The 17,563-nt window shown below is 41.6% G+C and overlaps 1 protein-coding gene across 1 annotated transcript in view; it reads left to right on the top strand.

Annotated features, from left to right (window-relative positions):
- The first annotated feature begins 423 nt into the window (after window positions 1-423).
- LOC111868472 (putative ammonium transporter 1) overlaps window positions 424-17,563 on the top strand; it is a 41,555-nt gene continuing 24,415 nt past the window's right edge. Inside the window, exons 1-3 of the mRNA XM_023859132.2 lie at window positions 424-588; window positions 11,351-11,471; window positions 16,236-16,325. Of these exons, the coding sequence (XP_023714900.1) occupies window positions 11,387-11,471; window positions 16,236-16,325 (175 nt within the window). The 5' untranslated portion in view covers window positions 424-588; window positions 11,351-11,386. The remainder of the gene's footprint in view (window positions 589-11,350; window positions 11,472-16,235; window positions 16,326-17,563) is intronic.

Consider the following 17,563-nt stretch of genomic DNA (forward strand, 5'->3'; position numbering starts at 1 on the left):
GTTAATTTGTTAACATTTTACTTATCTTTCGCTTAAGATAATCATGATATTTTTAATAGCCGGCATGTCATAAATTGCAAGCACCGTAGCATCTATGACGATATAAATATTATGTTTCTGGTCATTATCCATCGTCCTGTTTAGTTTCCAAAACATAACGTTTCGGAGCCTGAATCGCCCTGTTTTTATCTAGCACACCGTCCTGTTTATATTTCAGAACACAACGTATCGGAGGCTCCATTCTGTCTCCGAAGCGTGTTTTGAAAAATAAACAGGACGGTGTACTAGATAAAAACAGAACGATGGATATCCGGAAACATAATATTTGTGCTAACGCATCGTCCCAAACTTTTAGGTCTTATCTCTGGCGGTATTTTCCTCTACTGAGTACAACAGCATAAATGGTGCATGTCAGTTATGGGTTATGTTCAACCTATTCAACCTTCATTTCCAGCCCCGATTACTAACGAAACGAAGTTCCAAGAACACGCTAGCCTGTAGTCAAGGTAACTGAGAGATCATCGAGGGGAACACCGCCACTGTCACTTCAGCAGGGACCGCGCGCTACACTGGCAGCACATCTGACAGGTAGGACATGCCACTCTTAGCAACTATCTTAGCAACATGTGTGAATCTCTCAGGCAGCTGACGGAAACGGTTTTATTGAACAAATTTAAATCATCTGTTGTGTTACTTTCAGTATGATAGTTATAGTTGAAAATGCGTGTAGTGTATCTTGCTATGGGGCTTTGGCCAAAGGGGCAACATCACTTCTACCTCCCTTTTTCGAGCAGACGAGACGTGGTATTTGAAAGACAGAACTCATAAAGCCGATTTCCCTGTTTCATACATATGCAGGCCTGTGAATATAGTGTTCTTCATTCTGTGATGTTAAGTTATTAATATTATCTGTTAATTTGTGTAACGGAAGTTTATAACTGAACATGAAATATATAATTTATCTCGTAATTTGAGGTGCTGGATTAGAGCGTAGATGATCAGAAAATCGAAGCTTACACGGATTATAATTTCTCTGCTGCTTGAAACATGTTTCAGCATGTTGTTGTTACTTATCATAATTATTACTATTTTCGAGACCTCTTCTGTGGTGTAGTGGTCAGAGTTCCTAGCTACAGAACCAGAGGTCCGGGTTCGATTCCCGACGCTAACAGATTTTCTGAGTAGTAGTGGGTCTGGAACGGGGTCCCCTCAGCCTCGTGAGGATAATTGAGGAGCCATTTCAAGGAAATAGACGCTCCGGTCTAGAAAATCGAGATTAACGGCCGTGGGAATTTGTTCCGCTGACCACGCGACACCCTCTATCCGCTAAAGTTGGCATTAACTTCGCCGACAAGCGGCGGTTGCTCGGTCGGTATATTTCGCTTGCGGACTAAAACAATGCAACTTTTTTTAGTTTTTTGTTACTATTTTCATATTTTTCTGAAAAACCCTGTTATGTATCTAAAGGGTTAATGGTAATGTTCCCCTTGTGCTTAATTAATTTAAGCTCTACGCCATGAAGGCTATGGGGAAGTGGATGCACAGGAAAGAGACAATTTTTGACCCTACCGGAACTCAGATTTCCACCTCTCTGTCTTCCAGCCTGTAGCCAGTCGCTATACCGCTGCGCTATCCCGGCTCCTAAACTGAATGTGTAAAATCTCAAAATTTCGCCTCGTCATTAAGCTTGCTATTTTTCTTTACGAACTATATTTCGCTCATAATCCATTGGAATGTTAATAACCGACCTTATAAAACTGCACATTTTAACTCTAACGATCCATTAGTTAGGGCTATAATCACTGAGATTTGCATGAAAATGCCTATGGTCGTCATATTTTGATATTCTACAAAACTGCATTAATACAAATTGAAGATCTATTAGCATACATAACTTCAGGGCCTTACATTAAGGGACGCTAGTGTCGTTCTACACGTTCGTGAGTCCGCCATTTTTTTATTACTGATAGCAGTGATTCACAATTTATTACTTTTAACGTGACATCCAGTGAGTGACACTTGTACCAGGAAAAAGAAGGTAAAAGCTATACTGTAACAGGCCGTGTAGGCCCATAGGGCTATGAAACGTTGAGGCTCCCACGTTTTCTCTAGGCAATCGGCTCACAGATGGCTGTAAGGTTGTCAGCCTTACGCGCCGTTAGCCTTCACCCCCCCCCGTAAGATTCTTGCTACTCATTTCTGTTAGAGGCTGAGTCGACCCCAGGGCCATAGTACGGCTGGAAGGATTAGGTAATGTAACCGTCCTTCTTCGGTTCTGCTAGTCTCGGTAGAGCAATCCGACTCCTCTCAGGGCGTGTTGACAGGCCACGACTTGGGTGATTAGTGGGGCTTAGGTGTAGGGAAGTAACCTCAACACCGATTAACTGTATGGGGTCTTTATTTAATTTACACTAATTGGATAGAAACAGCCCGTATTGGTACCCTTCACAAATTCGTGGACGTAGGCTTACTGTTCTGGGGACGCACACTTAATAGTTACCACCGGCGTCTTTACGGGGATCAGCACACCTGTACCCCCGGTGAACGTAACTTTCCAAGTCTCTTTGCCAAGCACCCTCTGACTGGTAAGTACTTGCCCTGGTTACTCACAATTCGGGCAAAGGACCCCCGTCCCTTCAGACGATGATTGGCTGGACCGGGCAGACTGGGAGGTGGCTTATCATTCTCCTCCAATTAGGAAAGCGAATATCCACTAGTGTACAGTTTAGGGGTGAACTTTGCCACCTGCTGCGTGGCTGTCAAACTGAGATTTTGGGTTAGCAGGAAACGACGCTGCTAAATTTATGACTTCCCCTGTCAAGTTTAGAATTTCTAAAGAACTCGGCCTGGTTACGCATTAAATTAACTGATTTCGAAAGGGCAGCAGGCTTCAAGCTTGACCCAAGCCACTTGCTGCTTGTCTCAGGGGGAAGATTCCAAATTGTGAGGCGAAAGTGGGGAATTTCACAAAACCCTAACCATACACAAACATCAATTGACCTTCCCATAAACTGGACAGTTACAGTAAATTGGGGGGAAAAAAAATCCACCTCATCGGAACCCGAACTAGCGACCTTCCGGCTTGTAGCATAGTGCCTCAATCAACTACGCTACCGCGCGCCCTTAAATAGACCACAAATAAATAATACATTAAAAACAAAGATTTGTAGGACCTGGAGTCTGTAGATTGTGACACTAGGTACTATGAGTTATGTCAGCGTGACAGGATGATCAATAGAAACGAGTTGTTGCTGATAGGACAGGTGGTGCAGACATGAGAAGCATAAAATGCATAAATGAAAGTGACCGCTTGGAACACGGGGATAGGAGGATCGAATTTTAATGGATTTTGTTAACACAGACCGGATTAAAGCGAACTAAGATGGAGGAAAGCTGTGAATATATTGAATAAGCAGTTGCGGACAGCCGAAAAGGGGTAGGCCTCCAGCTTGGGGTTTGGGCGTGGGGCTAACAACTCACAGCAAAAAATCATTGTTACGAAAATGAACACAAAGCCTCGGACCTGGACGGATTCCTCGGATAAACGACCTAAGCTAATGAAAATGGATATGAGATTTGGCACTTGGAATGTACGAAGTTTGTATAGGGCAGGTTCGCTCAGGGCAGTGGCAGAATAAATCTTAAAATATTAGATTTAGCGGGCGTGCAGGAGGTCAGATGGGACGGAGGTGGCATCACAGCAGCAGGAGACTATACATTATTCTGTGGAAAGGGGAATGAAAATCATGAATTAGGTACAGGTTTTTTTCGTACATAAGAGAATCGTATCAGCAGTTAAGATGGTAGAATACATTAGTGATAGGATATCATATATAATACTAAAAGGTCGCTGGTGTGATATCGTTATGAATGTTCACGCCCCAACAAAAGATAACATTGATGACATAAAGGATAGATTCTATGAAGAACTAGAACACGTATTTGATAAATTCCCGAAGTACCCTATGAAATTTTGTTAGGAGATTTCAATGACAAAGTAGGGGGGGAAGACATTTTCAAACCAACAATTGGGAATGAGAGTTTGCATGAAATTAGTAATGATAATGGAGTTAGAGTAGTAAACGTTGACACATCAAAAAAAATTTTACTGTTAAAAGTACAATGTTCCCACATCGTAACATCCATAAATTTATTTGAACATCTCCTGATGGGAAGATACCCAATCAAATAGACCATATTTTGATAGAGAGGAGACGGCACTCAAGTATCCTTGATGTCCGATCATTCAGGGCAGCAGATTGTGATACTGACCACTACCTGGTGGTGGCAAAGGTTAGGGAAAGACTGACAGTGAGCAAACAAACAACACACAGAATTCATATAGAGAGGTTCATTCTCAAGAAATTAAATGATAGAGGGTAAAGAGCAGTATCGTGTTGAAATCTCAAATAGGTGTGCGGCTTTGGAAAACTTGGAAGACCAAGGCGTAGGTGGGTGGACAATATTAGAATGGATCTTAGAGAGATAGGATGGGATGGTATGGATTCGATAGATCTGGCTCAGGATAGGGACCAGTGAAGGGCTCTTGTGAACACGCTGATGAACCTTCGGGTTCCATAAAATGCTGGGAAATTCTTCAGTAGCTGCAGAATTGGCGGCTCATCCAGAATGGCTCAGCTCCATGAGTAAGTAAGACAGTACATATATATATACTCCATCTACTCTAGGGACGAGGGTACGTCATCGTCAGACAGTGACGTAGACCGTTACGTCATCATTATAAAGTTACTAGCTTCTATTTTCCATATACTTCCGGATTCTTACGCCAGTGGAAAATTCAGACATCCGGGTACTTCTACAGGATTCTTTTTCTGTAGTTTACCTACACAACGTGTGACGTATCCTACGTCATAGAGTAGATGAATTATATAGCCTTAGTTTTAGGAAATTTAGACCTTCGAGCTCTAAGATTAAGGTGTTAGTTCTATCCACCTACCTACCTACCTACCTACCTACCTACTTACCTACCTGCCTGCCTGCCTGCTTATCTATCTGACTACAGCCCTTGGGGACCTTGGCCGCTTTTTCAGTTTCTTAATCTATACACAGTCGGTAGGACTCCTTGGATGGGGGATTACCCAGTCGTAAGGCCGCTACCTACACACTGAACAACACAAACACAGAATAAACGCACACAGATATTCATGCCCCGTATGGGGTTCAAACCCACGACCCCAGTGTCCAAGCGGGCGAAGACGGTTCATGCCCTAGACCACGCGGCCGGCCACTGTGATCGGTCGAGTGTTAGTTACTTGGTGAAAAGACTATAAATATTTGTTATCATTTGAATATTTATCTATTGCATACGTAGCCCCGAGAGACAAAATTGTAGGTGCATATGTTAAGAACGTTAAAAGGAAAATGTTGTCTGGACTTGTTATCAATATGCATATGCACTTTTCAGTTTTTCAACAGATAACACGACAGATAATGTTGCGGCCATGTGATAAACTCACATATGACTATGTTCAACAAGTCCGCGGTTAATTCTGAAGTAATATATTAATGTGTTGGTATTCCCTGTCATGAATATAAAATATCTGTAAAGATGCGCATGTAATTTATAAGAGAACTTAACCAGACTCTTAATTCACTGAACGCTATTGAGGCGAAGTGTGCAAGTCGACTGTTTCAATATTAAGCAAAGCAATAACAATAGAAATATTTGGCAAGCCTGTCAGTCACTTAAAGAAGCACCGAAACCAATATTCGAAATGCACTCCCAATGACATATTGTTCCACAACCTTCTTAAATTCGCGGAGCAGTTAAACAGCGGTGGTTTTCCGAGCGCTGATGTCCTGTTTGTTTTTCACTTTTTAGAACAATCAATCTAGAATTCTAGTTATTAGCAGCCTGCCCGAATTCGTGATTCATAATTAATGATTTCGCTCCATGTACTCACAATTCAATCAACATCCGATATTGAAGAAATATAAAGTACACGTTTGAAAGAGCTTTTTACATATATATTTTTCTGAAAGTTACTACAGATGCTGACAGACTGCTATTGGCAGATCCACCTACTGTCAGATATAGTACCACCGGCAACCAGCGAGGTTACACTCATGATATCACCCAACAACATTTTGAATTTATGGTAAAGTGAGGTATGCGGAGTGATCCCTTCGGAAGAGGACCCAAATTAATTAGTTACATTTTCCGCAAAAATTACTGAAGAAAACAAAATTGGCAATACTGTGTGCTTAACAGGACTGAAGGTAGGTCAGACGGCCACTGTCTCCTAGTCTTCTTATATTTGGTGGGTTTGCTAATTTCTACAACTAGTCTGTTATTGTGTCCGAGTATGCTTTGGTGGTAGCGTGTTGACAATCTCTGTATTTCCTCTATGACAAATGGGATTTGCAGATCATTGTGAATAGTAAAGTTGGAGACATATGAAGGTGCTTTAGTTACTGAGCGCAAGAATTTGGATTGAAATCTTTGAATTATTTTTGTGTTTGATGGTTTTGTACAGTCCCATAGTTGTATACCATATATCCATATGGGTTTTATTATGCACTTATATAAGTAGAAGTTTGTTTTCTATGGATTGCTTGGATTTACGGCCCAAACGCCAGGACATTTCTCGTAGTTTTAAATTTAATTTCTAACGCTTTGTTTTGACGTGTTTCTGCCATGTCAGTTTTTGGTCGAGGTATAATCCTAAGTATTTTATTTCGGTTTGAACCGGTATTTGCCTATTACTGATGGTAACCTGCAGGAAAGTTATGCTTTTCGTGGGGAATGTAACTTTCATTGATTTTGTCTCCTTTATTTTGATTTTCCATTAAGATAGGAAATGCATCATAATTATTCACAATGAATTTCAGAAATTTCAAATTACGCAGCCCAGGATATGAAATACTTCAGAGTATATGACGCATGCGCTCGCAAGTACATGTGCTGTTGTCTCACAGGGCCCATACCGCGCATTTCCGAAGGACGCATCGACTGACAGCAGAACACAGTATTCTCTTCTTCGTCATTCGACCGATGACCATTAAAAGCCATAAAAGGGGCAGAGGACAGCGAAAGTAACGCTGAACACGAACAATTTAGTCATTACAATAAAAAACAGACGCTAAATGTAAAACGGAAGTTCTTCCAAAGCTGATACAAAATGTTCAAAAAAAATACTCCGTGGCTTGAGTCCGAAAGAGAACTATACCGACCGAGCGACCGTCGCTTGTCGACGAAGTTAGTGCCAACTTAAGCAGGTAGAGGGTGTTACGTGGTCAGCGCAAAGAATACCCACGGCAGTTAATTTCGGGTTTTCTAGACCGGTATAAAATATTACACAAATATAAAGTAAGCCTCTAACATATTAGGAGAGGGGCTCTCGCGGCGGTAATTGTGAAAAATACCAAACTGTGGGATGTGACGCCATGTAGTCTGGTAGTTTACTGTTCTTTCAGAAGAACGTATTGCCTGACACTGAAGGATCAATGCTCAATTAACGACTAGAAGTCTGTTTCCTACTTGCTTTACCCTCTTACTCTTGCATTCTGAATATGGAACCATTATGTTCCTCCGAAACACAGGTAAATTTCTAACAGATTGTACGGTGCCATATCGCAGAATATAAGTTTTCTTCAGGCACATAACAATTTACGGACAGGCAGCTGTTCGCGTACCGCTAGTTGAGAACATTTCTGATCGTGTTTGTTTAAAATGGATTGCGAGCACGTGAATAACACGTGGTGTGCTTCGGCTTCGGGTAAATTTCTGCTCACTTGCGTCAACGCAGTGATTCTTGGTTCTGGTTCCCGCGGGGCTCGCGACTTCGGATTCGAGCCAATATCCCTACACTGTGTGGGATTTATGGAAAGTGAATGTATGGACTTAGTTCACTAGGTTTTATTATAGCTTAATATGACTGAAGACTGGAATTTCCGAATAACTTCTGGAAGAAATCTTCCATATCAAATCTAAAAAACTAGACTTTTCTTCTAAACGCTTGGTTGGATACACGGACCTGCCCATTTGTGACTTTATGTAAACAAGGCTTCAGCGATCTCAGCACTGACACTACATCCCAGACAGATGGACACACGTGGCTTCTGCCAAACATATTCTTTTTTTGCTTTGTAAAAAATGCCCAATGCAAAAATATTTTACGGGTTCTGACGGTGAAATGCAATAGTCCTACGTCCAATCCCATGCTTGTAATTCTCTGTCTCGCATAACAAAATAATATCCTTCATGAAACACAATATTGAGCTTACGTAACGAATTACGTAACGTGTCTACAAACAGGAATTATTTCCTCGTGAGTGTCTTAAGGGCATTTCTTCAGCATGGAGACTGCACAGGGTCGGGTGCTGAGAGTAGAGATGAACTGCAAAGCGATCACGAGGAAGCGACTGTGCCCTGATCGAGACAATATTCTGGAATTTTCTTGGAGATCCCGGGGAAGGCCACGAGGAACTTCAGTCACGATGGCTGTGATCTAGCCGAGATTATAACCCAACACTTCCAGAAATAAACCCATGGAGCGTTAGATTTGGATCACAGTGTTCGGTTATGAATCAAAGAATCAAGTTAATTATTTCAGTAAATACAAATATCCTCAGGTCTGTTTTAAATAATAACACAGCGCGTAATCTGTCCGTAGCTTTATCCTGTTTGCTACACTCCATGCCAGATCCTAGAAAAGAAGTAAAACCTTTGAAATTCAAGTGCAGGCCCAATCTCATGTGTTCAGAAAACGCTACATAGCTTGTGACCTAATTTCCAGCTTTCATTTAACGAGATCGAAGGACTGAGGAACTGAAAGACTCATGATTACCTACAAACGGCAAAGAACAACCATTAGGTAGGCATAACCACTATTAGCAATATTTGCCATTACCTGTGCTTGCAATATACCTGTTATATTACCGGAAGTTTCCAGGGAAAACTCTTCTTAATTTGCGCCCAACAAAATTAGCTCATAATTCATCTCGACATTTCAAACGCAAACGACTTCATTAACGCGCGATTTCATTAAATTGAATTCTGAGTAAAGTAGAAGCAGTACAACGCATGCAGTAACAGGAGTAATACACAACACAGAACACGATACACAAATGTATGTAGGAAGAATGCTCACATAAAAGAGCATTGGCGTAATTCGCGTGTTTGAGTGCGACGTAGGAAGAATCCTGAAAAGTTTTATTATTTAGAGTTCATCGTCCTATAAGACGAATACAGATTTTAGTCATTTTAGAATGAAGACATTATGGCATGCAGTACAATAGTTTAACGTGCATAAAGACACCTGAAAATGGCACATTAGTGCTGAAACATGTAGTGTGGAAGTGAAGAATAAGGTGAAAAAGTGTATACACTGTAAGACGGTCAGCATAAACCATGGACAAAAGTAGGAGTCGCTTATTTGTGACGTCAACACGCTGTCTTCTGTCTATGGCTCTACAGCCCTTGTGGACCTTGGCCGCTTTTCCAGTTTTTTAATCTATACAGAGTCGGTAGGACTCCTTGGACGGGGCATCAGCCCCTTCGCAAGGCCGCTGCCTACACACAGAATAAACTTGCACAGACTTTCATTCATTCCTCGAGTGATGGGATTCGAGCCCACGTTCCCAGTGTTTGAACAGGCGAAGACGGTTCATGCCTTAGACCCCGCGGCCACTGTGATCGGCACGTCAACAGGCTACACGCTGAAATACCGTAACATTTAGTTTCGATCCGTTTGGAGAAAGCAGCGGATGTAATACATTTACATATTTTGCTTAATGACAACGTTGACATGTCTGGCTTTAGCTCGGTCCAGAGGTTATTTCAGCTGGGATTGCTTAGTCGGTATAGCGAACAGGCTACAGGCTGAAATGTCAAAGAATAGACGCTCGATTCCCGGCGTCGTCTTCCCTACAGCTTCCAGGCTGGCTCGAGGGACCATTCAGCCTCCTATCTAGTGGGTACTCAGTGGTAAAGCAGCCAGGGCATAAAGCGGGTCTAGCGCCGTGGTTGAAATTGCATAGAACTATATGTCCACGCCTCACACTTCTTCGTGGCATCACGCTTCATGAATCATAGAACCACTAGACTTGCTTATTTTTTAACTGGTTCCACAACCCCATTGGGTCTTGGCCTCTGATTTTCAGTTTCATGATCATTTTTACAGATGGTAGGACTCCTTGGACGAGTATCAGCCCGTCGCAAGACCTCTACCTAAACACAGGACAACACAAACACAGAACAAACACACATACCCAACATCCATGCCTTGCGTGGGATTCGAACCCACGATCCCGGCTTCCGAGGGAGCGAAGACAGTACCTGCCTTAGACCGCTCGGCTACCGTGACCGGCCGAATTACTTTTACTAATAAGAAATAGTAAAACCGTTTACAAAAAAAAAGATTAAAATATAAAGTAGTTTCAGTTCAGTGCGACGATAGAGGGTGAATGGAATTCTCGTAGTTTCTTCAAGTGCCTCAGAAAATTATTTACCTCATATCAATTTTATTAAAAAATAAAAAGAAGAATAAATTGAAATTTTTAAAACAAATTTTTCAGTATTAGAGTTTATGATTGGATTTTGAGTCTAAGAAGCAGAGCCCCAAGCTCTGAAAAAATATGTAAATGCATATATTTTACGCTCTTCAACAGAACAGTACCGAAGCACTAAGTCCTGCAGAAGGGACAACCAATCCAGTTGAACACCGTGCTGAAATATTCATCCGGCCATGAATAGAACTCCACTTTGCTTGCGGAAGACATTCATCGTTAACATATGAGACTCAACACGCAAATGCTGCTGTAATAAGTTGTGTTCCTAATTATCTCGTTTCTTTTTGTAAGCGAATTCCTCAAGCAATGACACGTTCACCAAAGTTTCAAATTGCCGAGAACAGAGGAGTTCACATTTCTGTATGCCCGAGGTCATTAACTGACACGTATGTCGAACTTCGTGAATCCATATTATTATTACTGCTAAAAAAAACGTGGCTTTTAGTTCGCAAGCGAAATATACCAACCGAGCGACCGCCGCTTGTCGGCGAAGTTAGTGCCAACTTTAGCGGATAGAGGGTGTCACGTTGTCAGCGCAATGAATCACCACGGCCGTTAATTTCGGTTTTCTAGACCGAAGCTGCTATTTCCTTGAAATAGCTCAGCAATTATCTTCATGAGGCTGAGTGGACCCCGTTCCGAACCCACTATACCTCAGAAAATTTGGTAGCGGCGGGAATCGAACCCGGGACCTCTGCATCTGTAGCCCGTAACTCTGACAACTAGACCACAGAGGCGGTCTTATTATTACTGCTACGAACAAAATAAGTAACCAACTATGTGAGTAACTAATTTCAAGCTCTGTCAACTTTTTCAGGAACGGACGGTGTGGGAAACAACTGTACTTGGAGCAATGGCAACCAACAGTTCGGACCTGGATGAACTGAAGAAAAACGTGGACCATGTATTTATTATGACAAATGCGATCATCGTGTGCTGTAAGTCCCATTAAAGCACTTATTATAGTTCGGAGACGTAAGGGCAGTACAAAAGTGTGTGTGTGTGTGTGTGTGTGTGTGTGGGTCAATGCATTTATTTCTTGTAATATATTTTTTCCTAGTTATATTTTTCAGAATTACTGTTTTGATGATGTGATTAAGAATCGAATCGGCTCCATTCTCATGTCCTCAAAACAATCCATAGATGGTCCTTATCGCTCAAAAAATGAGAACTCCGATTTAAACGATCTCACAGATCTGTTAAAAAGGCTGTCTGACAAAATGTTAACGCTCTCATGAATTTTTCCTTGTCCTCTCATAGGAAAGTACCCCTTAGATGGCCATTCAGACCCCACAAACAAGAGTTTATCTGCATTAACAGACGAACCTACCGAAAGCTAGATAATTCGATTCTAAATACTTTTTATTGCTAGTGGTGTGGGACTAAGTCCCTTGTACTGCGGCAACTTCTGGCCTATTGTACCAGCCCCAGAGATAGGTGAGGGTGATTGTGGAGCAATTGGTGGAATGAAGATTGGCAGGGGAAACCGAAGTACTCGGAGAAAACGTGCCCCAGCGCCACTTTGTCCACCACAAATCCCACTTGACCAGACCCGTGATCGAACCCGGGCAGCCGCGATGGGAAGCCAGCGACTAACCGCTTGAGCTATGGCGCGGCCAACGATTCTAAATAAAGAGTGTGGGTGACTCAACTGATCCCACCTAAACAAAATCATAACAACAGAAATAGCATTAGTACCGAAACATGAAATGCAAGATTTGACGCGGAAATACATGGGGATACAAATGGATTAAACATTAAATTTAAAATAGTAACCAAGAAACATGTGTATTCCAGTTCTACAATTATGTATGATACATTCGAATTCATTAATCCATTGCCATTCTAAAGCCACAGCATGATTCTACTGTCTTATCTTCGTTTCTTCCCTTGACCTGACAAATGAAACCCACGTCAGCTCATCAGCTTGTAGAGGGCCACGGGAAATATCTCGCAGTTAACAATAGGTTAGTTTCCCTTCATAACTGATAAAGTGATAATGTGATAATTTATTCTGACGTTCATCGACTCTGCTCAAAGCACAAACAATACACGACTTAACAGAACGAAACATGCGCATTCTCAAATTATAAAACAGGATACGTTGGCACTGAGCAAAATCTATCAAGAAAAATATTATGACGGTAAAACTTCAAACTCTCACTCTGCAGAACATGCATCACGAGAAATGCCCAACAAGACATCCGAGAGCTTATTTATGCATAATCTTACCCACAAACTTCGGCCAATATAGATATTTTTATAGTCCCATTTTATTTGCAATCTGTACTAGTACATTCAGCAAACTGTAATGGTGTATGTAAGATTTGAGGCTTTCACGGCGGTGACTATGAAGAAAGCAGTCTTCTGGGATTAGGTCTGCTTTTACCGGTTCTCACGGTCTCTTCGCTTGCAGATTTCTTATATTTTTTCTTCCGTCTGCTTTTACCGGTTCTCACGGTCTCTTCGCTTGCAGATTTCTTATGTTTTTTCTTCTACCCTGAAGATGGAGGCGATACGTTCCTCCGAAACGTCGCTTAACACCACATATACACGGTGCCAAATCCCAGAAGACTGCTTTCTTCTGTAATGGTGTACTTTGACTTGAAGAGGAGAGCTCATTTGCACTCTTCTTTAGTGAGTAGGCGTGAAGCCTCGTGTGGATCTTGGGGGAGTGCTTACTATCTAGATCTTTAAACTAGAATTACTAGGATGCTATTACAATAGAAATCTAGTGGGCAGATCATTTGGCAGATGTCTTCGCAGTCGCCTGAAGTCCGGTGGCTCCGTAAGGCGGGCGGCTGGGTTGTTTGGGTGTGCTTTGAGTCGCGTATTGTATAGGGAGCTGTATCGGAGAAGTTTTTCTCTAACTGTTGGTATTTGGAAATCTGTTCGGATGATTATGTTCGGTACGTACCAAGGTGCGTCCACTATCATACGCAAGACATTAGCTTGAAATCGTTCTAGAATTGCTGTTTGAGTTGGAAGCTGTACCCCAAAGTTGTAATCCATAGGTCCAGATTGGATTGAGGATTGTTTTGAATATAAGAAGTAATATAGAATGAAACCGTTTTCATTACGGATGAAAAATGAGTAAAAAATCTGACATCTAGTAAATCAACAGGAGTCGCAATAGAAAGGATAACCAAGAACTGACTCATCCGTAAAGCAACTCTGAACAAAGTCAGTCAGAGCAGAAGACAGAAGCCAGGAGACGACAGTAGGAGACAGTCCAGAGTATAATGCAGTCGCTTTTCGAGTCAGTCGTTGATGAGACCGGAATCGATCAGTTTAGAATTGAGCTCAAAATGTATTGTGAGTTACTATAAACTGGTCCCACCGCGGCGGCCCGGGTTCGATCCCAAGTCTTCATCATTTCGTTTATTAGAAAGATGCGAGCATCACTTCCCATCAGACACAACACTACCCGGAACAGCACTGGACATTCCATTTGTTACAGCCTAACAATTACTACTGTAAAGAGACCGTATCTTAAACGAATTCTGGATAATCAAAGACGCGTTTTCAATTGACGTTTGTTCAGAGAACGAAGAAGTTTTGAGATTATGTGCAGCAATTGGTGTATATTATAATATACACCAATTGCTGCACATAATCTCAAAAGCACGCTCAGTCTCATTATAAACATTTGTTTCTATACTTTTTAATAATTATTAAAAAGTATAGAAACAAATGTTTATAATGAGACTGATATCGTTAAATCAATATATATACTCCACAATCCCGTTCTCCAATAAGAATCTCAATGTAAAGGTAAAGTTATCCTTGTAACAGGCCGTGGAGGCCCATAGAGCTGTGAGACGTCGATGCTCCCATATTTTCTAGAAAATCGGCACACAGATGACGGTGAGGTTGTCAGCCTTACGCGGCGGCCGCCCTTTACGCACGAAGATTCCTGGTTCTCATTTCTGTTAGAGGTTGAGTCGACCCCAGGGCCATAATGCGGCTGGAAGGATTAGGTAAATTGAAAAATTCACCTCATCGGGATTCGATCCCGCGACCTTCCGGCTTGTAGCATAGTGCCTCAACCAACTACGCTATAGCGTGCCCCTCCCTTAATGTCAGAGACCAATTTTCACACCCATACAGAACCACAGGCAAAATTATAATTTAGTATATTGTTATAAAGTTCTAAGGACAGAAATTAGCTTTCTTAAGTAACTGAGATTCAGTCAGTAAATTGTACTTCATGTTCTTTAGTAATAATGTGTAAATAAATGTAGGCCTATTACAAAGCAGCGTCATGAACTACATGTGTACATGTACACATAATTAAATAGTCGTGAAGGACATCTACATTTTTATGCGAGGGATTCTTTGCATTCCATATCTCCTCTCTTTTAAACACCGAACTGACAAAATTGCTCCTCCATTTAAAGCATAACAAGCGAAGAACAAGCAAGATGAAAACCAACACTCCTCGTTAATAGGCACTTCGCATGGAATAGCATTTCTGGTATGAATAGTAGGACTGAAAGAAAGTTGGTTAATGACGTCACCACGCCAAGCACAATGCTACATGCGAAGAGCCAAGAGAGGTCCGCTTAATGTGCACGAGTCCTTAGTGTGTGAAGGGTTAGTTTTGGGGGCAGCATCCATGACATCAATACAGTGTTTGATGAAAATCTGTCATTTGCTTGAACCTTCATCAGAGAAGCATGGAGACTCAGATATGGCAATGCTGGAAGTGTGAGTCACACCTTTGGGTTACTTAACCAGGTACAGAACCGGTTCCTTAAACACGTGTGCAATAAGCTTCGCTTTACATATAATTGCAGCTATCCTCTAGTTCAGTCCACGGAGCAGATATTCAAGAAATCACCTACTTTTTATGAGCCCAGAAAGTTCACTGATAATTTCACTGTATTCTGCCACTGGACCTTATCCTGAGCATGTTCTATCCAGTCCACATTTCACACATAACTTTTTCAGTAACCATTTTGATATTACCTTCTCATGTTCTATGCGCTTCTCCATTTCACATACATGCTACAAGACCCGCCCAGCTCATTATCTTTCAGTTTCATCGCCCTAACAATATTCGATGAAAATTCCAATATACTAACCTCCTCATTATGCAATTTTCTCCAGCCCTCAGAAAATCTCTTCATTTAGGCTCAAATATTCACATCAATGCCATGCTCTCAAACGGTCTTAAGCTACGTTATTTCTTTATTCTGAGAATCTGATGTCAGACTGTAGTTTTGAGTATTTTAATCTTTACAGTTATACACAGCAGTTGGTAAGACAAATAATTCTAAGCTGAATGGTAATAAACAATGCCTGAAATTAATGTTGCACTGATTTCTCCATAATAATAATAATTTGATTTGTTATGATGTCCTCAAATATGGGCACATGAATTTCGTCATGTTTTAGAAGGATTTATTACTTATTTTCATGTTTTTCCCCCCTACATTCTGATGACAAAGACATGAACATACAGTGTTCCCCACGTTAACTTCGAGACCAATCATAGCAGTAGCTAATAGAATTTATATGATTTTATTCGTAACTTTTATACTTACATCCAATAATTTAACATCGGTATAGATCAGAACGTGATGTGTTCCATTCATTTCCAGTCGCTCATGGTCTTTTCGCCCTTTCTCACAGCGAATTCTAAGACAGTTGAAAGAATGGCTGGTTTCATGTGCAATATTTTTGTTTGTATTGTGCAGTGATGCAGTGCGGGTTTGCGTGCCTGGAGGCTGGGGCAGTGCGGTCCAAAAACACTACCAACATCATGATGAAGAACATTATGGACATCTGTGAGTACACGAAGGCATTGCGTACAATATCTCAAATAATTTCAGTTGTTTACATTGAGAATTTGGAAGTTTACATATTAAGGGTCATTGATATAAATCTTCCTGGCCGCCTCTGTGGTCTAGTGGTCAAAGTTCCTGCCTATATATATATATATATTCAGAGGTACCGGGTTCGATTCCCGGCGCTACCAGATTTTCTAAGAAGTAGTGGGTCTGGAACGGGGTCCACTCAGCCTCGTGAGGATAACTGATGGGCTATTTCAAGGGAATAGCGGCTCCGGTCTAAAAAACCGAGATTAACGGCCTTGGGGATCCGTTTCGCTGACCACGTGACAACTTATATCCGCAAAAGTTGACGGCGGTCTCTGGGTCGGTATAGTTCGCTTGCTGCATGACTTAGCAAGTGACGTCATTTCCGTTGCGATTGCTGGAACAGGAGGGGATAATTTCTCATCTGCGTGCACCTACGTCACACCAAGAGCAGCTTGTCTGAGGAAAAAAAGCCTTTGGGAAGATGGTAATGATGTTATCTTAGACAGAACTACGAATAGTTGCGTGTATGTGCTACTGCGACTGAATGTAATTACCTTGGCGACTGCAATGTGGGCTGTTAGAGGTGCCCTCAAGTTCCTACTTCCGGGTCACTTACAGTTGTGGTAGAAAGTCAGCACATTTCTCCTGTGAAAAAAAAGTTTAAAAAAATTTGCAGTTGGTGGCCTCCAAATTACGACTACTAACAATCTTATTCATTTAATCGGCTATTTTTCCTGTGGACACACGTGATATGCCAAACTTTTAAAATCGCATACTTTATTTCACAATTATTTCCTTGCGACTAACATGTTCCACGTTCAGTCTAAAGTAGTTTAGTTAGTTTTTTAGTCTCTTGGGGTGGGTTGAGACTGAGTCCACTTGGTATGTCGGCCACTAATTAACTTTTGGTACCAGTCCAGGATGATAGACGATGTATATGGAACAGTCGGTGGAATGATAATTGGCAGGGGAAACTGAAGTACTCGGAGAAAACTTGCCCTAATGCCACTTTGTCCACCATAAAGCACACACGACTTTACCCGGGCCGCCGCGGTGGGAAGCCGGCGACTAACCGCGTAAGCTATGGCACGGCCTGGTCTAAAGTAAATAGCAGTATTAAAAATGCTCTATATTCGCCATAGAGTAAAACCTTCTACAATTGTGTTAGTACTTCCGAATAATTAGACACTAAGTAATGTCACAAG

The sequence above is a fragment of the Cryptotermes secundus genome, unplaced genomic scaffold (genome assembly GCF_002891405.2).
Source record: "Cryptotermes secundus unplaced genomic scaffold, Csec_1.0 scaffold169, whole genome shotgun sequence".
Lineage (NCBI taxonomy): Eukaryota > Metazoa > Arthropoda > Insecta > Blattodea > Kalotermitidae > Cryptotermes > Cryptotermes secundus.